Here is a 23295-nt window from a genome sequence, read left to right on the forward strand (position 1 = left end):
TGTGGTTGCTTTTATTGAACTGAGGCTGAGAGGAAAGTGATTTGCCCACCCATGGGACTTTTCCAGGACAAAATGCTACAGTACTGAGAATTCTTGACCCCCTTAAATCACCCCTCCCACCTTTCCCTATTACGCATGCGCGCAAAGCAACAACTTTCCTTCCCGCCTGGGCTCGCTCAACCAATGGCGCATGCGCCAGCGCGGATCGTGCACTCTGAGCATGCGTCGGAGCGGGCCCAGCCTGCTCTGCGCCTGCGCGTAGAGCTGCGGCCGCCATTTTGTGCGTAGCGAGAGGAGGCGCGCGCCGCGCAAACCGCCACTTTAATTTTTATTTTATTACTGTATATTTTAAATATTCCTTTCTGAAGAAAAACAGTTTTTGTTAAAAAAAAAATAAGAGAAAAGAGCCGAGGAGGCAAGTTCCTTCCGATGGCGGCGGAGAACCTGTCCGGCGAAGCGGCGGTTCCCCTCAGCGGCGGCGGCGAGTCGGATGTCTCCTTCGGGGCGACGCGTCGCCTGAGCGACCTGCGGGTGATCGACCTGCGGGCCGAGCTGAAGCGGCGCAGCTTGGACAGCAGCGGCATCAAGAGCGTCCTCCTCGAGCGGCTCAAGAAGGTGAAGAAGCGTCGTGAGGGGGGGGGGGAGATTAAAAACGCGCCGGCGTGCAAGAGGTTAAATGCATACTGCGCATGCGCCTCCGGTGGCCTTAGCCCTCCCCCTCCCCCTCCCTCCTGTGGATCTGTAGACTCAGAGCATTTAGATGCCCTTTGGGAGCGCGGTATTCCGAGTCCGCTTAGGTATCGATCTCTGGTTGCCTGTAAAAAGTCGAGTGCTGGCACCCCTGCCCAGAAGAGCCTACAATCTACTGGTAGCCGAAGCGCTGTCACGTGGAAGATGACGACAACAGCAACAACATATAATCATTATAGTAATTTTATTGTTTATACCCCTGCCATCTGGCTGGGTTTCCCCAGCCACTCTGGGCGGCTTACAAAAAAGTTGTGAAACATTAGCAAGCTTTATAATTGTTATGATTACTATCCTGCTGCTTCTGCTGTTCCTCCTCCAAAATGGAAGGAGCCAGACGGATGCGAAAAGAAAGGAGGTTCTCTGTTGATTTAATAAAATCTCACACACCGCTTGGTCGCAAACTAAACAAAACAGCAACTTCAGAGCTGCTTGCAAAGAGGTAGAAGCATGAAAAAGCCGAAGAAAATTCACAGCCATGCTTACACAAGCGTACAAAAAGTGAATTGGATCAAAATTCTCTCAACCAAACTAAACTTTAAGGGGAACATTTTGGCAATAAGAGCAGTTTGACAGTGGGACAAGGGGACCTTGGAAGATGGTGGGCTCCCCCTCCTTGGAGGTTTTTGCCAGGGGTTCTTGAGCTATGCTTCCTGCCTTCCCAGGGGTGTTGCATGAGATGAGCCTTTGGGGCCTAAAGCTAGAATCTAAAGGAGAGTGCGTTGGGGGGACGGGGACATGATTCTAGTTACATGCACTTTGGTCTAGTTAAAACAGAGACCAGAAAAGTGTATCTGAAGAAGTGTGCATGCACACGAAAGCTCATACCAAGAACTGACTTAGTTGGTCTTTAAGGTGCTACTGGAAGGAATTTTTTTTGTTTTGACCAGAAAAGAAGTTCGCAAATTCACAATTGAGGCCCAGAAAAATCCTATGTGGTGGCAACATTAAGCAGAGGCTTGACAACCATATGTCAGGAGTGCTCTGATGGTGTTTCCTGCTTGGCAGGGGGTTGGACTCGATGGCCCTTGGGGTCTCTTCCAACTCTATGATTCTATCATAAAAAGCAGGGCCTTTCCCCCCGTTTTGGCTTGTCATTGTAAGAACTGGGCTGTGCTCTCACAATATCACTGATTGCACCTGCCAGCTCTGCCCATCGTCCCAAACCCACAATGTGGAAATGTTTCAAGCTTTATTTCTACAGCTTTTGTGGTCTGTGTTGGTTTTGAAAGAGGACATAGTTACAGGCCACAGTTTGAGCTTAAGATGGCTCATAATGGCAGCAGTATTGTGATGCGAACATATCGTAAAAAAAGACAAAGCCCTCCCTGCCTGGTTTCACTGAAGCTCATGAAATGTTATATTTAATAGTGCGTGTTGTAGCAACGTATATATGCGTACATATTTGTGTGTGTTTATACATACACATACATAGAAGGAAAAGTGATAAAAACAGAAGTCAACAGGCAATGAAATGCAGAAAGTATAGTATGCAGAGCTTAGTGCATTTTTTCTGTACATTTGTGTGTGTATAATGCAAAAGTACAGTCTGATAAGTGACAGTTAACAGAACAGCAGTAATTTGTGACAGCTAATAATAATAACGATAATAACAATAGTAATTTTATTATTTATACCCCACCTACCTGGCTGAGTTTTCCCAGCCACTCTGGGTGGCTCCCGACAGAGGACTAAAAACAGAATAAAACTTCAAATATTAAATACTTCTTTAAACAGGGCTGCCATCAGATGTCTTCTAAAAGTTGGATAGTTGTTTATTTTCTTGACATCTGACAGGAGGGCGTTCCACAGGGCGGGCGCCACTACTGAAAAGGCCCTCTGCTGGTTTCCTGTAACCTCACTTTTCGCAGGGAGGGAACCGCCAGAAGGCCTTTGGAGCTGGACCGGGCTGAACGATGGGGGTGGAGACGCTCCTTTCGGTATACTGGGCCGAGGCCATTTAGGGCTTTAAAAGTCAGCACTTTGAATTATGCTTGGAAACGTACTGGGAGCCAATGTAGTCTTTTGGGACCAGTGTTATATGGACTCAATGGCCACTTCTAGTCATCAGTCTTGCTGCCGCATTCTGGATTAGTTGCAGTTTTTTGGGTCACCTTCAAAGGTAGCCCCATGTAGAGCGCATTGCAGTAATCCAAGCAGGAGATAACTAGAGCATGCACCACTCTGGCGAGACAGTCTGCAGGCAGGTAGGGTCTCAGCCGGCGTACCAGATGGAGCTGGTAGACAGCTGCCCTGGACACAGAACTTACCTGCACGTCCATGGACAGCAGTGAGTCCAAAATGACTCCCAGGCTGCGCACCTGGTCTTTCAGGGGCACAGTTACCCCATTCAGAACCAGAGAGTCCCCCACACTCGTCCCCCCCCCCCCCGTCCCCCCAAAACAGTACTTCTGGCTTGTCAGGATTTAGCCTCAATCTGTTAGCCGCCATTCATCCTCCAACCGCCTCCAGGCACTCACACAGGACCTTCACTGGTCCTGATTTGAAAAAAAGGTAGAGCTGGGCATCATCCGCATACTGATGAATGGACAGCCCGAACCTCCTGATGATCTCTCCCAGCGGCTGCATGTAGATGTTGAAAAGCATGGGGGAGAGGATGCAACCCTGAGGCACCCCACAAGTGAGAGCCCAGGGGTCTGAACACTCATCCCCCCCCACCACTTTCTGAACACGGCCCAGGGGGAAGGAGTGGAACCACTGTATAACAGTGTCCCCAACTCCTTCCTTTAGACGGTCCAGAAGAATGTCATGGTCGATGGTATCAAAGGCCGCTGAGAGATCCAGCAAAACTAGAAAACAGCTTTCACCTTTGTCCCTAGCCCGCCAGAGATCTGATCATTCCTGCTTCAAAATCTTGCAGTGTAATTATTTTGTCCTGAGAAGGGCCATGGGATTGTCCTGAAGAGTGAGTTGTAAAGTAAATGCTTAACCCTATGTTCTTTTAACAGGCTGTTGAGGAGGAGGGGGGAGACCCTGAAGAGATTCCAGTAGTGACAGAAATAACCACAAAGAAGACGCCCAAGAGGAACAGCAAAGGTACGCCGGGGAATAGGGGAGGAGTTCTGTTTGCATGTGTAGGGTTAACTTGCCTGTACCTGTGACTCCCCCAAAATGCTAAGAAAGAGCATTTGCTTAAGACAGAGTGTCTGAACAAATCACAGAGTTGTGCTCAAGAATTCCTATATCAAGCACTCAGTCACCCTCCCCTTCCCCTTTAGTCTGAAGCAGCACTGAAATATGTTTACTGCTTCATTTGCTGTATGTATTCAATTTATGACCTGCCTAATCTATACCTTCTAGGCAACTTACACCAAAACAAATGAAAATGCCAAACAGCATATTTAACAAAGCGGAAGCTAAAAAAAAACAAAAAAAACCAACCCCAGATTTTTGCAGATACATTGATTTTTCTGGTGGGTTTTTCCTTTTCCTATTGGTGCAATGCATTTATTTAATTATTACTCATTTATGCCATTTAGATATCGCCCTGTAGCCTAAAAGGCTGCTGATTTGGAGCAGACTTCATCATCAACCAGTGGTTCAGGACCCGCTGCTGTGTTGTGGCCTGATCTAGGTTGGGTGGCAGTAATAGCACGCTTTGCCGTACATACGGCAAAGCATTTAGCAACGGATCTCCAAATGGATGTTTGAATCATAGTGGAAAATAGCATATGGTACTGAGGTAGACATTACATCGACCCATCTTGACAACATTGTGGGCCTTATATATTTGTGAAATTTATACTTCACTTTTCCTCTAAGGAGCTTGAGGGGGTATACGTAAAGGTAAAGGGACCCCTGACCATTAGGTCCAGTCTTGACCGACTCTGGGGCTGAGGGAGCCGGCGTTTGTCCGCAGACAGCTTCCGGGTCATGTGGCCAGCATGATTAAGCAGCTTCTGGCGAACCAGAGCAGCGCACAGAAATGCCATTTACCTTTCCACTGAAGCCATTCCTATTTATCTACTTGCACTAGTGTGCTTTCGAACTGCTAGGTTGGCAGGAGCTGGGACGGAGCTCACCCCGTCGCGGGGATTCGAACCGCCGACCTTCTGATCAGCAAGTCCTAGGCTCTGTGGTTTAACCCACAGCGCCACCCGCGTCCCTTGGTGGCATACATACTTTACCTGATTTTTATCATCAAAACAAACCTGGCTGAGAGTGAGTGATTAGCTGAAGGCCACCCTGTTTGCTTCGCTGCTGATCGGGAATTTGACCCCTGGTCTCCAAGGTCCCTAGTCCAGCATTTACCTTTACCTTTAACCTAGTGCAGCATTCTTTAATCATTACTTCCCTGGCTTTCTGGTTAGATCCAGAGTTGTTAGTGAGGACTAGGCCTTAGTTTGACCTGATTCTATTTACATTTTTCATTTGCATTGCAGAATGGGCCCTGAATAAAGATTATTCTGTCTGTCTGTCTGTATGTATGTATGCATGCATGCGTTTTAATAACCCTTATCTTACTAGGGCGTAGACCAGAGGAAGAGGGAGTTGAAGACAACGGGCTTGAGGATGACTCTGGAGATGGGCAGGTACAACTAGCCTTGCAGCTGCACAGTAACAGTTCTGCCTTGGAATCCTGACAGCAATTATATATACGGCCTTTTTCTCTTTTCACAGGAGGATATTGAAGCAAGTTTGGATAACTTGCAGGATATTGACATGATGGATATTAATTTGTTAGATGAAGCTGAAATAGATAACGGCAGTGGTGTAGATGACTGTGCTGATAGTAGACTTGGCTCTTCCTCTGAGTCTGATAGTAAAGAAAATGCTGGTGCAGAAAAGAGAGAACTTCCAGAGCAGCTTTCAGGATGTCCTGTAGGTAACATGGAGGCACTTCCACACATGTCAGACATTAAAGAAGAAGCGAGAGAAATACCAGTAGCCATGGTATGCATCTCTTTTAAAAAATACATGCCGTCTGAATAATCGCCACAACTTCCTTTAATTTTCTTAAAGTGGAAATATTTTTTTTTAAAAAAAATCCTATTTCATTCTTGCCCCCCTTGTGTTTGTCCAAAGCCGTTGCATTTTTTTTTACTAAAACCTATAAGCTTTAAATGCATGCATCATAAACATTGCAGTAGAAAGATTCCAGAAATAGTTTTTTTTTAAAAAAAATATGGTTAAAATTTTTTTTCTTTCTTTTTCTTTTCACATGCATTTCCATTTGCTCATCTTCCTGTGTGTCTGGAGGCCTTTGCCGAATGCATCCCAGCTCAAGTTTTGCTTGAAGCAAAACGGTTCTGAGCAAGCCGTTTGTTGTCCTTAGAATCAGGACACTTGAATCTATCGAGAATTGATAGCCAGCTTAGCTCCTCTATACTTGTAGTTAACAAAATAAACCAGGGGTTGTATCCTATGTTTGTTCTACTCCAGAGTAGATCCGGTGAAATGAACGCACATGGCCAGCTTAAATCTTGTTCGTTTTAGTGGGTCTCCTCTTTGCTGAACTTAATTGCATGCAACCCCAGAATCTGTGCAGATTTAAGCTATCTTGGGATTTAACCATTGTTAGAAACTGAGATATGAAAGCTAGGAGCTAAATGGCACATGGGCGCAACAACGGAATGTCTAGGCACACTTTTTAGTAATAAGAATACAAAGCTGAAAATGAATGAACTGCAGCAAAAATATTCCATTCATTTTTCACATGGTCTAGTCCTTCCCCTGCCCCCCCTAATATTCTTAAGAGGATCTCTTCTACAGTCTTCAGAGAGTAGCTGGAAGTGGGGAGGCAGAAAAAGGTCCTCCTATCCTTCTACTCTGCAGTTTTAATCTGAAATCTTAGGCGCAGTACTGCACTCAGAGCTCAGAAACTGCTCATGCTAATGAAATTCCCTATCGCAGAATGCGCCTAGAAGAATGAGAGTTGGATCTAACGCTAGGCCCACAAACTTCAAAAGGAATTTGTGAGCGGATTCCAAAGCCAGGTGCCAGGGATGATTTCATTTGTGAAGCATCTTAACTTCTCTGAGGTCTTGGGGAAGGGCAAGAGCTAGTTTAGTTCAGGGAGTGCTTGGATTTGGGTGACGTGGGCTTGAATGCTACCTCTGCAAGGGCTTACCTGTGCAAAGTAAACGTGCTGGGGAATCGTTACTTTAGGGTGTATGTGTGTGCATGAAATGCTGAGGCCAGGCCTTAGTATATGTGATCCCCAGTTGAGTTGTGGCAAAACGTGTGCACCTGCCCACACTCTGGAGCACTGGTTTTAAAACTTAAAGGCTTATTAGGGCTTATTCTTGTACTTCAGAGTCCAGCATGGCCACCTGGAGGCCAAGCTGAGCTTCTCTTCCCTCACCAGCCTCACCCTGGGCAGAATAGCATTGTCTCATGTCCCTTGCAGTTTGGGTTAGCATTGCTAGTGGTTTAGACAAAACCTACCGGGGGTACATTTAGGTCCTGCTTCTTTAATGCAACACCGTTTAGTTTAGTTTTCTTTTTTTTGTGGGTGGAGAGACCAGTGGTCTGCTTCCATGCTAAGCAACATCCTCTTACTGTGTATATAACAGGTGACTTAGAGAGGAGGTAAGAGGGAGGAATCTGAAGGCATGGTGTGCCCTGGAATATGGGAACTGAGTAAGCTGCCTCATATTGAGTCAGTCCTTTGACCCATCTAGCTCAGAATTGCCTGCACTGACTGGCAGCTGCTCCCTAGAGTTTCCTTGCTTGAGTTGCCTGGGATTGAACCTGGAACGCCCTACTGCTCAGCTGTGGCTCTTCCCCATTAACCCCATTAAACCCATTAACCATTGCAGCAACATCACTCTCAAAGAATTTGCTGTCATTTTTCATCGTTGTCGTTTTTTAAAATTCCCCCAGTTTCGTTTACCACTGTTCTTAAAGAGGTAGAAAATATTATTTAACTACCAGCTGGTTTGGGGGGATGAGGTGGCAACTAAAGGGCAGTTGGAGGGGGTCTCCCTATTTCCGATTCATTCTTGGTTTTCAGTGAAGAAACTGTGGTGTTTCAGGAAATTTGACACTGTTCTTCACTGCTTATAGGTGGAAGGTGAAGAGGCCAGAAACACCCTCGATCTGGTGCCCTCTGATTTTACAGATGTGAAGGTAACTTTTTTCTTTCCTCTCTCTGTGTGTCTAGATAGATAGATGTAGAATAGACGTAGAATGGATATGTAGAAAGAAAGAGCCATACATTCTGGCGGCAGCAAATAGGTAGGGTGGGATTCATTCAGCTAAAGAACCATGGTTCATTGGGTTAAAAACAATTGCGGTAGCTCTTTCGCCTTTGCTGCTCAGCCATCATTGTGGCGTTGAGATTGTGGGCTGTACCCGAAGCTTGCCTGACTCAGAGTAGGCTCATTGAAGCTGATGGGCAGGACTAACCTGGGTTACATTAATTTAAATGAATCTACATAGTTTCAGACAACCCACAGATGGGACAAAACATACAAATGCTTCACGCTAGCCATCGCTGGGGGAGGTGTTACGCTGTTGCGGCAGATTTTGCGTCGCGTTGACTTTTCATCTTGCCGTACAATGGAGTTTTGTAACTTTTGCTTGTTTCCACCCTCCCCCTGTTTATTATTTTAATAGGAGCTCGAAGAATTTCCCTTGGAATCAGGTACTGATACTTAAAAACGAAACGAAACACATTGCTCTCCCTGGCCCTTAACCTTCCACATAGATTTTGCACACAAATCCCTTTAGTTACTCTTTTTAGGTTTTATTCCACTAGTATCTGTGGTTCACTTATTTGTAACTGGCGCAAAGTCCAGATCACACACACACACACACCAAAAAAAGGGAGAAAAAGCCACAGAGATTGGAAATCTGGTCATATCACCAGATCTGCAACAGCATCCTATTATTAATATGGCCCAAGACCAGTCTTTCAAGACAGCAGTTTGCTTTTAAATCCCTTAATTGGGGAGTACACTGAGCTTCATGAGCAATTCCTGTGTGCGGAGCAGATCTTGTGATATTACCCAGTGCCTTGGTTCTGTAACTTTGACTAGAGTCAGCAAAGGCAGGGACCCAAATTGCAAAGTGGATTCTTGGAAAGACGGAAGATGGGTCGGTCATGCAAATTCCCATCACTTGCTCTTCTGGACTATGAATATCTTCTCATTCCCACCTGAAGTTGTTCTTGGTGTTCACGTACGGACTGGTCTCCTTGAAAGAATTTCAGTAGAATAAATAAATAAAATCCGGGAGTTGAACTGCCTGAAAGAGAATCCGTGCAGTCTGTATAAGCATCATGGACTTTCAAAGCTCATTTCCGGGGAGAGTAAAGATGTGGAAAAATGGAAAGCAGCACAACCGCGTGAAGACAAATGAGGAGCAAGCTGGGAACGCCGCACATAAAGGTTTTTCTTCCTTCTCTCTTTTCAGGCGTTGCCTTGATAGCCATGTAAGACTGAAGTTAGCGTTAGGCATTTGAATGTGGTATACCCAAGGGGTTTTCCAATCTCTGTGTAGCCTTAGCCGTTCTCTCAGTGTTAAGTCTGGCAGCCATGCCCGTTCCGCATTTGTCTTTGCTGTGTTTCCCTGGTGATTAAACCTTGTGCCATTCTATTCCTGTTAAATCCATAGAAAATGAGAAAATGCTCGACATTTTGGGTGACACTTGTAAATCTGAGCCCCTTAAAGAAGAAGCTCCTGAAGCAGAGCAGGCACAGGAAGAGAATATCTCGTTGCCGGTCAAACAGGAAGCCCAGGAAGAGGAAGACGCACTTGCCGCTGCCGTCGCTCAGTCGGACGAAGAGCTTTTAGATACGGACAGCCAGTCAGGCCAGGCTGCGGCCAAGAGCGAGGAGGATGAAGCGAAGCACTTAGTGGTAGCGAAAGGGGAGCCGAGCGAAGAGACAGTAGAGGAAGCTAACCTGGACTCTGACTCTTTAGCGGTAGAGAGCAGGTGTGGTGGAGGAGGAGGAGGAGGAGGAGGAGAAGGAAGTGGTGAGAGTAGCAAAGCAGCCCAAAGTCTGGAAGCCAGTAGTGAGGAAACTGCGGAGAAGGACGCAGGTTTCCAGGTGGTTAGCCAAGATGCCGAGAAGATGGAAGCCAAGGCTAATTGTGAGGAAGAGTCCTCTGCCCAAGAGGGTGGTGATCAGAACACGAGGTTTGTTTTTTCTCCGTTTTAGACCAGATGCTCTCTTTTTTTCTTCCCCGTTGGTTCGTTTATGAATGCAAATGCGCTGTGAATTCCTCCAAAGGGGCCCTGTTGCAAGGGCCTTAACCTGATGATAGCTTGTTCCAAATAAAAATCTTTTCCTTTTTTTTTTTAGTTGTCCTTGCGCACCTTTTTTGTAGAACGTGGTTCGCTATGTTCCCCCCCTCCCCAGCCCATTTCTCATTAAGCATTTATTTTATTTCTCAGTTTTGCAAGTTGACCTTTGTCCACTCTAAGTGGTAGCTCTGTTTCATCACCTCTGACCCTCCTTGTTGAGTTCTTAAAGATACCCCTTAAAAAGGGTTAATTCCTTTCACATTATTTTTCTGGTAGGTACCTGATCATAGCAGACACAGCCTTGTGTGCTCTTTTTCTCACGGCCTCATTCTTGTTGAGTAAAGTTCTTCGTTTCCCCCCCTGTCTTTAGCTCTAATAAGGATGCAGAGGCTAAAAGTGTTTCAAAGGATGAGAAAGGTAAGCTGTAACAATGATTCTTTGCTGTCGTCATTCATAGTTATCCTCAAATCCTACTTTCAGGTAGGGACCAGAATCCAGCTAAGCTCTGAATCGACCCGTTGACATTAACGGATCTAAATGAATTTCCATTAATTTCAGCAGGTCTACGTCCAAGTATGACCAAGTGGGACACTAAGTTTCTCTGAAAGAGTAATTTGGTTAATATTAAATGTTCTTGAATGTACCGTATTTTTTGCCCTATAGGACGCAATTTTTCCCCTCCCAAAATGAAGGGGAAATGTGTGCGCATCCTATGGGGCGAATGCAGGCTTTCGCTGAAGCCTGGAGAGCGAGAGGGGTCGGTGCGCACCGACCCCTCTCGCTCTCCAGGCTTCAGGAAGCTCTCCGCAAGCAGTGGGAGAACTGTGCGAAGTCGCGCAGCTCTCCCACCGCTTTGCGGAGAGCTGCCTGGACCCAGAAGCTTGGGGGGCGCTGCACAGCGTGCCCTGGGCTTCGTGCAGATATCGGGCAGCCCCACAATCTCGGGGGACAGCAGGGAGGCGCAGCATCGCCATCCCGCTGTCCCCCGACATGGCGCAGCGCCGCCATCCCGCTGTTCCCTGACCTGGTTTGGATTCCCCGACCTGGTTTTGGGGGGAAATAAAGGAATTTTTTTTTCCTTCCCCCCAAAAAAATCCTAGGTGTGTCCTATGGGCCAGTGCGCCCTATGGCGCGAAAAATACGGTAATTTCTAACTTGAATCGGTGCTTCTACCAAATGGGTGGAAGATAATGGGACATTTCCCTGCTATATAAAGCTCACTCCCACACACATATACAGTAAAAAGAGAGAAGAAGATTGTTTCTAAAATATAAATGCCTACAAAGGTCTCCAATCCTCTTTGCACGTAGTGGGTAGTATCACTAAGCTAAACATGGAATAGACACATTGAAAGCTAGCCATATCCGTGGGTCTTCTGCGCGTATGACATGATACACTGAAATTTGCCTAAACCAGCAGTGTGATTTAAGGCCCTGCTGTGAGCTTGATTTGGGCCCCCAAGGGAAAACAAATGAGAAAAGTGACCTCTGTGAACTTGATGAAAAACAATGCCATTCCTGCCCCCCAACGAAATAAGGTATCTTTGGCATTGTCCTTAGTCCTTCCTGTGATGCTTAGTTATGCTCTGCATCTTTCTAGCCCTTCTTGTCTACTCCATAAGTCTTCAGGTGATGCTCGTCCAACGTTCTTAGCTATAGTTGCTTCTGCCCAAACAAGTGCTTTTTAACATTTTCAGCCCCTGTGGAGAGAAACGCATTAAAACACCACATAGGGTTGAAAAAATTGGTTTGGGACTACAACTCCCATCAGTTGCATGGCCATATTTTGGCGCTGATGAAAGTCATAGTTCAAGCACACCTTGATATAGTATTGTTGAAGTTAGATCAGAATCCCTCATGAGCTCTCAAGTGGGCCGGAACCAAAGAAAACTTCCAAGTCTGTCTGCTTCTGTGATGCTGTCTTCCTTTCTTTTTGGATGTAGACATTTCTCTCCTCTCCCCCCTTAGGTCGGGCTGGTGGTAGTTCTGGCAGAAATCTGTGGGTTAGTGGTCTTTCCTCTTCCACCAGAGCTACAGATCTGAAGAACCTATTTAGCAAATATGGAAAGGTAAGCATTTTTCAGAAACAAACAAGGCTGAAACTATTGAGCTTGTCAGTCTTTTATTCAAGTTGTCCTTTTATACATGCCAGGGTGAGCCTCTTTCGTCTTCCCTCCCTTCCACTACCCCTACCCTTCTTGAATTTAACCCATATCACTAAAAACCAACCCAAATAAATAGCTCTGGAACATAAACAGGCTGGGCTTCCTTCAGGCTGGAAGCTGCAACTAGTTTTGAAGTAACCATTCTAAGCTGAAAACACCTATTCGCTTTGTAACGGGTTTTCATTCACCTTGTATTTGCAAATGATCAATCTGTCAAGTGTATGTCAGCAGTAAACAAACACTGGCGTCAGTGAAGTTAGCTCCTTCTTCCAAGAAACCAAAACAGCGCAGGCCTATCAGTGTATTATTCATGCATCAATTATATTGATGATCACATTGGCTACATTACATTGATTTCCTGCAAAGGGGTGGGGCAGGACTTGAATTACCCCCCTCCAGCACATCTGCGCTCTTTCATTCAAATGTAAATGTGAAGAAAATTGTAATTTGTCTCTTAATGATGTCTGACTTAGTCATGAAACTTTTTGCCAGAAATATTTGGTCTGAATGGCACCCCAAACTGTTTCTGCAATACATTGTCTTTAGTGTTGTATACAGCAATAATACAGTGGAACCTTGGTTCTCGAATGTCTCCATTGACAGACAATTTGGAACCCGAATGCCGAAAACCGTTTGAACCGAGGGACATTTCTCCATTTTATCAATGGATTTTGCCGGCCGCTCTTTGATCTTTGGTTTTTGAAGGTTTCGGAAGTCGAATGGTCTTCTGGAATGGATTACGTTTGAAAACTGAGGTTCCACCGTATGAGACATTTAGGAACTAACCCCATAAACAGGGAGCACTGTTGACAGGCAAAAAAGGAGGGGGGGGGGATTGGGAAACTCCAGGTTCTTGAAATTATGGTTTATTCCTGGCCCCAGCCCTATGGTAAGTTTAGGAGGCATTAATCCAGTTGCTGGCAGAAACTTGCTTCTACTCTTGCAGTGCAGTGGTAACTTGGGTTACAAGCACATTGGGTTACAAACACTTTGGCTTTCAAACTCCACTAACCGGAAGTAGTACCTCGGGTTAAGAACTTTACCTCAGGATGAGAACAGAAATCGTGTGCTGGCAGCAGCGGGAGGCCCCATTAGCTAAAGTGGTACCTCAGGTTAAGAACAATTTTAGGTTAGGAGCGGACCTCCTGAACGAATTAAGTTCGTAACTGTACAGTGGTACCTCGGGTTAAGTACTTAATTCGTTCCGGAGGTCCGTACTTAACCTGAAACTTTTCTTAGCCTGAAGCACCACTTTAGCTAATGGGGCCTCCTGTTGCTGCTGCGCCCCCGCTGCACGATTTCTGTTCTTAACCTGAAGCACTATTTCTGGGTTAGCGGAGTATGTAACCTGAAGCACATGTAACCTGAAGCGTATGTAACCTGAGGTACCACTGTACCTTGGTACTCAAACGGCTTGGCTCCCAAACAAATCAGCTCCCGAACACTGCAAACCTGGAAGTGAGTGTTCCGGGTTTGTGAACGTTTTTCAGAAGCCGAACGTCCGACGCGGCTTCTGCGGCTTCCGATTGAGTGCGGGAAGCTCCTGCAGCCAATCGGAAGCCGCGCCTTGGTTTTCGAACCGTTTCGGGAGTTGAATGGACTGCTGGAATGGATCCCCCCCCCTGTTTTCTTGGTAATTTTGCTTCCTCCGGCATTGCTGTGCCAGTTGCCCATGTTCCTTTGCTCCCTGTCTCCCTGGCAGGTGGTGGGTGCAAAAGTGGTGACCAATGCCCGCAGTCCCGGTGCTCGCTGTTACGGCTTTGTCACCATGTCTTCATCCGAGGAAGCGACTAAATGCATCAACCATCTGCATCGGACAGAACTGCATGGGAAAATGATTTCCGTTGAAAAAGTGAGTTTTTTTTGCTACCCACGAGAAATGTGACCGAAAACAGCCCACTCCTTCGTGGTAAACTTTACCCTGAAACGTACGCACAGGTCCCACGGTGAGAATGCTTGTTATTCACAAATTCAGTTATCTGAACGTAAAGAATTATGCCCAAACCTCACAATTCAGATATCCGAACAGCTAGGGTTTGCCCACTTCCTTACTTGTTTGTGTTTTGTTGGTCACTGGCAGCTATTTTGGGGCAGGAATCATTTAGGGAGAGATGGAGATGGGACGAATCAGGGAGCAAGAGTGATCAGGCAAATCATTTTTCCTTTGTTTATCTCTTGTTGGTTTGCTGCAGCCATTTCAGGAAGGAACCATGGAGGGAGGGGAAAGAAATTGAGCAAATCATAGAAATGTTCCCATAGAGAATAATGGAAATCATCAGCTCATTATGCGAATGCTTGCCTTGTGAACGATTTTCTGGGAACGCATTGTGTTCGGAAAGCGGGAACCACGTGACCACCTTCAGGGGTGGGTGGGGACAAGCATTTGAAAATTTCTTCCCCCCCTATTTTGCAAGTGGTTCATCCCAGGAACAGCATCTTATTGTGCGATCCTGATGACTTGTGTACTCGCATGCCCCGGCCCTAAGCAATTTCCTCAATATCATTCCAGGCCAAAAATGAACCTGCTGGGAAAAAAGCATCGTCAGACAAGAAAGAAACAGAAGCCAAGAAGGAGAAGGACAGGCGTCACTCAACCGACTCCAAATCGGAAAAGTAAAGCGGGAGTTTTAATAATCCCCTGTGTGTCGGGCTTTGAAGCCGTTTCGTGACAAAGCATGAGTGAGCAGAGCAAATGGAGGCAGGAACGCTTCTGAATGCCAGTTGCTGGAAACCACAGGAGGGGAGAGTGTTCTTTTGTTTGGGCCTGGCTAGCACACTTCCCGCAGGCATTTAGTTTGGCCACTGCGAGAATACGATACTGGACTAGATGGGCCAGTGGCCTGATCTGGCAGGCTGTCCTTGTGTTCTCACATTGCTCTGCATTATGTTATTTCCTACCTCCTTGCAAAGGGATTCTGCTGGCTCAGCCCTTCCACCGGGGAAAGCAATTTGGCATTCTGCGGCCTGCTTGGGATACTGGGGCCCGGTGCTATACCAGCTGCAGTGGCTCCGGTGGAGTACAGGATCAGGTTTAAGGTGCTGCTTTTAACCTTTAATTAAAGCCCTAGGACTCTCGTACCTACGGGACTGCCTCTCCTGGTATGTCCCACAGAGGAACCTACGGTCTTCAAACAAAAACATCTTGGAGGTCCCAGGCCACAGAGAGGTTAGGCTGGCCTCAACCAGAGCCAGGGCTTTTTTGGCCGTGGCCCCGATCTGGTGGAACGCTCTGTCACAAGAGACTAGGGCCATGCGGGACCTGACATCTTTCCGCAGGGCCTGCGAGACAGAGCTGTTCTACCAGGCCTTTGGCCAGGGCACAGTCTGACCCCCTCCTTCTGTAATCCTCTAGCCCAATGGTTGCCATTAATTTGATTCTGAATTGATTTTAGAATGAATTGATTTTAGAATGTTGTGTTACTTTTATTGTTGTTAGCCGCTCTGAGCCCGGCTTCGGCTGGGGAGGGCGGGATATAAATAAATAAATGATGATGATGATGTTCAGAGTAGACCCCAAGAAATTAATGGTCATGGAGACATGAAAGCTGCTTCCAAGCGTGCTTGTGCACAAGGCTTCATTAGGTGATGAGCAGCGATCAAATCCTGCTGCCTAGGCTGCATGATCCTGTTCCCTACTGAGACTCGGGCAAGCAACCAATGAAGAATTAAACAGGGTCTTCCTGCACGTCCGGTGATGTCACCAGTGATGTCACTGGGTGGGTGTGGCTTTGGGGAAATTGCCATGATTGGTTTGCGGTCCAGAGGTTCTTTACCTTTGGACTGCAAACTTGCTTGAACAAGCCAAGATCTGGTGGTACTGCTGGAAGCATTGGGCCAGGCTCAGCTCTAGTACCGAGAGAAGGAAGGTTACTGCTACTCTTAAGCCAGAAATGTGGACAGCCTGTCTGTGTGTGCTCTCTCTCTCTCTGCTGCCCTCCAGGTTTGGGGGCAGTGGAGCTGTTCTGGGAGGAGTTGAAGGAAAAGAGGTCAGGGCTCTTGGTCGATGCAGCTGTGTTTTGTGCACACAGAGAAGCACGTCACCTCGTTTTCCAGCCCAGGGTTCTGGATGTGTGCAGTCAATGGTCAAGAATGGGAATCTCATTGCGTTAGAATCCTCAAAACTGGCTTCTGCAGCTTTGACTTCTTTTGAAGGAAATTCTCTGCTGCCCTTCAGAATCAGTTTCTAGGTCTGCTTATAAATAAAATGAAAAAGGAAAGGAAACAGAAAATACAATAAAACCAGCAAATAAAGGAAGCGTTTTAAATTTTATTTTAAAGGTGCTCAGTTCTTTTCTTTTTTAAAGCTTTTTGATGATCACTTTATTTGTTAACATTGATGGGATGTTCCGATCTGCAAGGAGATCTTAGCTGCGCCTTTAGAATCCCGTAGCTTTACGGCAAAGGTGTGTGTGTATTTTAAGGTTTTTTGTGTGTGCTATAATCTACTTGTAGGTCTTCTAGCCTTAAGAAAGAAGAAAAACTGGAGAAAAAGGATGACCCCAAAAAGTCAGAAGAGAAAGAGGTGGGAGACGGGAAAGAGGGGATTCAAACGGAGGAGCAAAAAAAGGGATCCTCTGACCGTTCGCGATCGATTAAATCAGGTAACAAAAGCTGTGGGGGGTGGGTGGCTTTTTTTAGTGTGATTTATGGCCCTGCTGAGAGCTTGATTCATGCATGTGAGGGGCGTGTGAGTGGGTTGGACATTTGTATCCGATATAGAAGGCCTCTGAATAATATCACGCTACCCTTAGGAAAGGCGTGGGTGGGATTGTGTTGGCAGAGAGGCTCTCACTAACCAGTTTGAACCTTTTCGTCAAGGGGAAGCTCTTGTAGGAGGCTCAATTCTGGCAGCTGAACAAATGCTCTCGGAAGAGGCTTGCTTAAAACCAGTCATTCCCATATTGCTGTGCGCAGTGAGGAATAAATTAAAGAATTGAAAAGCTCCCTCGACTCCAAAACAACCCCAGACGAGGCTGCCTGCTGCTTCTCTGCATGATCTGCAACTCTGATCTTGCCTGCTTCCATTTGGCCTAAGTTGGGGTAGTGGGTGCTGATAACCCATGTGACTGCGCTTGGTGCGATGGGGTCATTCACTTGTTCCTGGTGCAGCAGAACGACCTGCCTCAGGAGCAGGCTGCCTTTCGTTCCTCCACACAATGGGTTACTCTGGACAAAGCAGTGACTCAGATAAATATACAGAACATAGACTCATTTGATGAAGGCAAACTTTTCAAGAACAGCATTGAAACATGCCTCCAGTTTTCATTCAGAGGGGGAAATGCACCTTTGCTTTGGCTTGTGTTCACTTGTGTGTCTCAGAGGGGTACCTTGAAAGTACGTTTTGACCTATTCAGAGCAATTGCTTTTGTTTCCAGCCTCTTCGGATGTATCCTGTTTCATATGGATATGTCGTTCCCTTTGTTCAATTTGCTTTTGTGATGGCTTCCTCACTAGACACAAATCAACCTGTCTGATCTATCAAGGATAAGAACAATAAGGCATCTCACAGCCTCTAATTTTACCTTGTTTGAATTGTTCTCTCTCCATCCCCCCACGCCCCATTTTCTTCGGCATACATTAGCATCGGTGGACTTCTGTCTTGTTAAGTGTCAGATAGTTAAAGCAAGGGATAGGTCCACGGACCTTGTGGGGGGCTTAGATTTTGAAAAAGAAAAAGAACGAATTCCTATGCCCCACAAATAACCCAGAGATGCATTTTAAATAATAGCACACATTCTACTCATGTAAAAACATGCTGATTCCCAGACCGTCCGCGGCGCGGATTTAGAAGTCGATTGGGCTGGATCTGGCCCCCTCAATTTGCCTATGTGCTAGGGGAAGGGCTACAGCTGAGCATCTACTTTGCTTAAAGAACTTCTCAGCTTCAGTTCCCTGATAAGTAAGGCTTTGAAAGACACTTCCCCCCTCCCCCTGCCTGAAACCCCAGAGAGCTGCTGGCAGTCAGTGTAGGCAGTATTGAGCTAGATGGCTTCCTGTGTTCCTTCCCATATTGCTGAACGCCCGCTCCCATCAGTCCCAGCCAATGTGGTCAGTGCTCTGCATTTCTGCATGATTGTTACATGCACGACTCTTGACGTGCGCCGTTTTCAGCACCAATAGGGGGTGGAATGGGTCAGGGCTGGCTTACGCATGTTCTGATGTTCATGCTGCCTTAGAATGCAACTCCTTTGTAAATGAGTTGCCTGCCAATAAAGAGCGATGACTAGTCTGATTTTTGCACTTGCTCCGGAGGTCTGAAGTGCCTAAACCCATTGTTGCCTTGCAGAAAGCCGGGGAAGAGAGCGGACGGTAGTCATGGACAAGTCCAAAGGAGAGCCGGTGATTAGTGTGAAAACCACAACCACATCAAAAGAGAGAGTAAGCCCTTGGTTTGGTGTCTTGAAAGTAGACGGTGCAAAGAAAGGAAGGCCAGGGGAGGGGGCCACAACCTTCTCTTTCGTAGTTCTAATAAATCGTCACACCCAGCAGTCCCTGGATGTGCAGAGAAGTACTGTCACCCTTTGTGTAATGGAATAGCGTCACGGTAATGATGATGATGATAATAATAATAATAATAATAATAATATAATAATAATAATAATAATAATAATAATAATAATAATAATAATAATAATAATTTATTTGTACCCCGCCCATCTGGCTGGGTTTCCCCAGCCACTCTGGGCGGCTTCCATAGAAACCAAAAATACACTAAAATATCACAGATTAAAAACTTCCCTGAACAGAGCAGCCTTAAGATGTCTTCTGAATGTCAGGTAGTTATTTATCGCTTTGACATCTGATGGGAGGGCATTCCACAGGGCGGGCGCCACTACTGAGAAGGCCCTCTGCCTGGTTCCCTGTAGCTTTGCTTCTCGCAATGAGGGAACGGCCAGAAGGCCCTCAGCGCTGGACTTCAGCGTCTGGACAGAACGATGGGGGTGGAGACGCTCCTTCAGGTATACTGGTAGTTGGAATGGTTTTAACTGAGCCTCTGTGGGCAGTGAGAGGAGGACCCAGAGATTTAAAAGTTCCAGGAGGCATCATTCTGCTTCTAAGCAGCGGTGTGTGCAGCCTATGCCCCTCAGCCCAATTTCACATGGGTGCCAGAAAGAGGAAAAGGAGGTGCCAGAAATAAAAGAGTCTGTCTTCCCACTTTTGGCTGTGCTGCTGCCCTCCTGCCAGTGCACAGCCCTGGCACGTTGCCCCGAGGGAATGTGGTCATTGACCTAAAAAACAGTTCCTGGCCTGTGTTCTAAAGATCCTCGACTTACTTGAGCACCCCTGTTTTTCACAGGGCTAGATGGACTTCTGTGCTGTGCTATCCAATAGGGCTGGGCTTACGTTCTCAAATGTGATCTGTCCAGAAGTGCCCCTTGAGCCAAGGATGTGGGCCCTTCCTAACAGGATTACACCAGCGCTGTGTTGGGAGTTAGAGACAATTGGGGTGGTGGTGGTGGTAATTTCTCTCCTTGTCGTCTCGGCAGGAAAATGGACATCTCCCTGTTCTTTTGTGTCAATCTTTCTAACCCTTGCCTTTCATCCCTCTTCCCGACTCCAGAGCACAAAAAGCCACGACCGCAAGTCGGAGAGCAAAGAGAAGCAGGACATTCTGTCTTTTGACAAAATCAAAGAGCAGCGCGAACGAGAGCGGCAGAGGCAGCGCGAGAGAGAAATCCGAGAGACCGAGCGGCGGAGGTAGGTTGGGGTCCCCCTCGCCTCACCTGCGGAATTTTGCCCTCTGCAGAATGACAGGTGATTGGCATCGACACAGTTTCTGACCCGTGGACCTAAGGCGACCCTCCCTCCTCCTCTCTTCGGTTCAACCCCCCCCTTCTCTTTTCATTGGCTGCACCTTGCGCCGCCTCTGAGTGCTTTCACCTGACTGAAATGTGTCCTCAAATTGTGATTCCTCTTCCTTGCCGGGATGGAGAGGTGTTGAGGTGCTGGTGGCGGGGAAACCTCTGGGTTTTGTGGGTGGGTGGAATGTATCCTACTGCACAGAGTCCCAGCTGTTGCCACACCCACTTCTGGCGCCCAGGCCACGCCCACAACATCAGCCTGTCTCCCCCCCCCCCCCGAAGCTTGCCCAAGAGGGAATGCAGTTTTTGGCCTGAAAAGGGTGTCCCTGCTTCTGAGATAAACACCAGCAGGCATTTCCAGTCATCTTCAGCCTTAAAACAAAGCACCTCTCGTCATCATCTGTTTTAAGTGCAAGTATGCTTACATCTCCAGACCGTTTATTTACATGCTGTCCACCAGCAATGTCTTCTGGGTGGTGAGCCTTGGAATGGTGACATACCTTTCATAGGGTATAATAATGATGATGATGATGATGATGAATTATTTATTGAATTTATATACTGCCCTCTCCTGCAGGTCTCAGCGTGGTTCACAGAAAATATCACAATACAGTGGTGCCTCGCAAGACGAAAAGAATCCGTTCCGCGAGTCTCTTCGTCTAGCGGTTTTTTCGTCTTGCGAAGCAACCTGCTTAGCAGATTAGTGCTATTAGCGGCTTAGCGGCTATTAGCGGCTTAGCGGCTTAGAAAAAGGGGGGGGGGAAATCGCAAGACTCGCAAGACGTTTTCGTCTTGCGAAGCAAGCCCATAGGGAAATTTGTCTTGCGAAGCGCCTCGAAAACGAAAAACCCTTTCGTCTAGCGAGTTTTTCGTCTTGCGAGGCATTCATCTTGCGGGGCACCACTGTATATAAAATCAAAATAAAAGACAATAGCCCAATAACACCCCCCACCCAAAGAGCCACATTTTAAAAGGGCATAGGATGTCACTCAGATTAACCAAAGGCCTGGTTAAAAAGGAACGTTTTTGCCTGGTGCCTAAAGGTGCATGATGAGCAAGCAAAATTCCCTGAGGAGAGCATTCCACAGACTGGGAGCCACTGCAGAGAAGGCCCTGTTCTCGTATTGCCACCTTCCAGACCTCTCAAGGGGGAGGTAAACAAAAGAGAACCTCAGAAGATCTGGGTCTGGGTAGGTTCATATGGAAAGAGGTGGTCTTTGAGGTATTGCAGTTTTGAGCCATTTAAGGCTTTATAGGTAAAAACCAGCACTTTGAACCAGAAATTAACTGGTAGCCAGTGCAGTCGGACCAGGATTTGTGCAATATTCTCAGACTGCCTTGCTCTGATGAGCGACCTGGCCTGTGAATTCTGCACTAGCCGAAGTTTCCGAACCGTCTTCAGAGGCGGCCCTGTTTATAACGCATTGAAGTAATCTATTCCATTAACCCTGCTTAGAGCAGACCCAGTGATATGTAATGGACGTAGCTAACTTAGGTTCGTTCATTTCCCTGGGTTGAACTTGTTCGGTTGCATTCCTGAGAGCAGTTCACAGGGGCCGCCCTAGCTGTCAGGGCTTTATGATTAGGCAGTGGCAGAGAGAGAGAGAGAGAGAGAATATTTATGTGTGGGCTTACTGTGCCACTTAAAACTCCCCCTCTCCTATTAGGAGTAAAACTCTGGGGCAAGCATTTACCCCAGGGTGACTTTCAGTAGAACCACTGGAGGGAGCCCCAAAACTGCTTCTGGATCTCCTGTGCAGCTTAAGGGCTGCCCACTTGGTCCTGGTGCTGAGAAGGTGCTGTTGTCCTTTTTTAGAAAAAGGCAGTGATAAAGGCAGCTATCGCTTGATAGCTGCGTGCTTTTTTTAAAAAAGTAATATTTATTGAAGTTTCGAAAGATTACAGAAATAAAGAAAAAGAAAAAAAAACAGAAAAATAAAAACAATTAAAAAACAAATCAATCTTTCCATAACTTATCTTTCATTTGCTTGTTTCCTTGACCTCCTCACACCTCCCTTTTTTGTATTCTAGTTCAATTAGCTATTTCAGCAAATCCTTTCCGTCTTTGTTTTTGTCTTAATAATTTATCTTAATATAATGTAACTTTACATTCTCACCAATTAACAATCCATTTTTACTTAATCCTTTATAACATTTCTGCTAAAACCACAAAACTTCAATCCAGCATCCTTCTAGCATTCCTTAATTTTACTATGTTTCTGTAAATAAACTTTAAATTTCTTCCAATCTTCTTCCACCAACTCTTCTCCCTGGTCTCGGATTCTGTCAGTCATTTCTGCCAGTTCCATGTAGTCCATCACCTTCATCTGCCATTCTTCCCGGGTGGGTAGATCTTGCGTCTTCCAGTACTTTGCAATAAGTATTCTTGCTGCTGTTGTAGCAATGATAAAGGCGTGCTTATGCTTGGTTCAAGTCTGTGGCTGGAAGAAGAAAGGAACTGATAGGCTTTCTACACTAATGGAGTGGAACTCCAATATGGGCTGACTCTCATTTGTTTCACCCTTGTTTCCATGCATGGCACGAGCACCCCAGAGGATTCGTTTTCTCTCTCTTTCTCTCTCCGCGCCTTCCCCCCCACGGGCTTTGAAATATTTCTGCCTTGGCGCAGCAGCCAGAGATCATTATGCAGTGATGACTTTGTGCTCCGTTGACATTATCTATTATGCAGTTGTCACTTGCCTCGGCATCTGTGCTATCTGCTTCAGTTTAATGGGGGTTGTTCAGCTTCCAAGTGAAGCCTCCTGCATATTTCCCCCCTGCCGCTCCCATTGTTCCAAGTGGATATTTTAAAGGGCTCTTTATTATGTAAGAGCCTGACACATTTTTCCTCTTAGACGGGTGCTCACAGGCTGGCTGGTGAAACTCTTTCTTCCTTTCCCGTTCCGCTGATTAAACGTTGCCCAAGTACCTTTTTGTCTTTTCTGACACGTAATTATTACATTTCTCCTCTCCCCCCCCCCCACCCCAGAGCTCATATATTCACTTCTCTATAGGTCTCTGTCGCTTCCCTTCCCTGCTCCCTCCATTTTATTTTTTCTCAATCGGTCTTTCAAGTTCTCTGCCAGAGTTTCTAGAGGTGTGGAGGATCCTGGGTGTCAGGGAACTGCCATCGGAGCCAGAGGGAGAGGGAGGGCTCCAGAGGGGTTCAGGAGAGCGTCCCGGGAGGGAGAGAAGCAGCCCATCTGCTGGGGAAGGAATTCAGCGTAGCACCAGTGGAGAAGGAGGGCAGATGGGGGAATCGGCGAGGTGGCTCCATGACTCCTCTCCGGAGACCAGCGGGGAGAGCACGGGTCCTCCGCTGCCCACACCCTCCCTGCGCAGAAGGCTTCCGCGCAGGGAGAGTAGGC

At 46.7% G+C, this 23295-nt stretch overlaps 1 protein-coding gene across 3 annotated transcripts in view; it reads left to right on the plus strand.

Annotated features, from left to right (window-relative positions):
• The first annotated feature begins 211 nt into the window (after positions 1-211).
• LOC310835553 (scaffold attachment factor B2-like) overlaps positions 212-23295 on the plus strand; it is a 37643-nt gene continuing 14559 nt past the window's right edge. Inside the window, exons 1-14 of one of the 3 annotated variants that reach the window (XM_083720258.1) lie at positions 256-615; positions 3717-3804; positions 5236-5300; positions 5389-5661; positions 7777-7839; positions 8329-8356; positions 9328-9853; positions 10332-10378; positions 11929-12029; positions 13828-13977; positions 14635-14738; positions 16578-16726; positions 18412-18503; positions 19687-19823. In XM_083720258.1, coding sequence (XP_083576384.1) covers positions 430-615; positions 3717-3804; positions 5236-5300; positions 5389-5661; positions 7777-7839; positions 8329-8356; positions 9328-9853; positions 10332-10378; positions 11929-12029; positions 13828-13977; positions 14635-14738; positions 16578-16726; positions 18412-18503; positions 19687-19823 — 2009 coding nt within the window. In that variant the 5' untranslated portion in view covers positions 256-429. Of the gene's footprint in view, positions 616-3716; positions 3805-5235; positions 5301-5388; positions 5662-7776; positions 7840-8328; positions 8357-9327; positions 9854-10331; positions 10379-11928; positions 12030-13827; positions 13978-14634; positions 14739-16577; positions 16727-18411; positions 18504-19686; positions 19824-23295 lie in introns of all 3 variants that reach the window. The other 2 variants (XM_083720259.1, XM_083720260.1) reach the window with 2 other exon arrangements.

Source organism: Podarcis gaigeae, assembly GCF_964106915.1.
Source record: "Podarcis gaigeae genome assembly, chromosome: 18".
In the NCBI taxonomy this organism is placed as follows: domain Eukaryota; kingdom Metazoa; phylum Chordata; class Lepidosauria; order Squamata; family Lacertidae; genus Podarcis; species Podarcis gaigeae.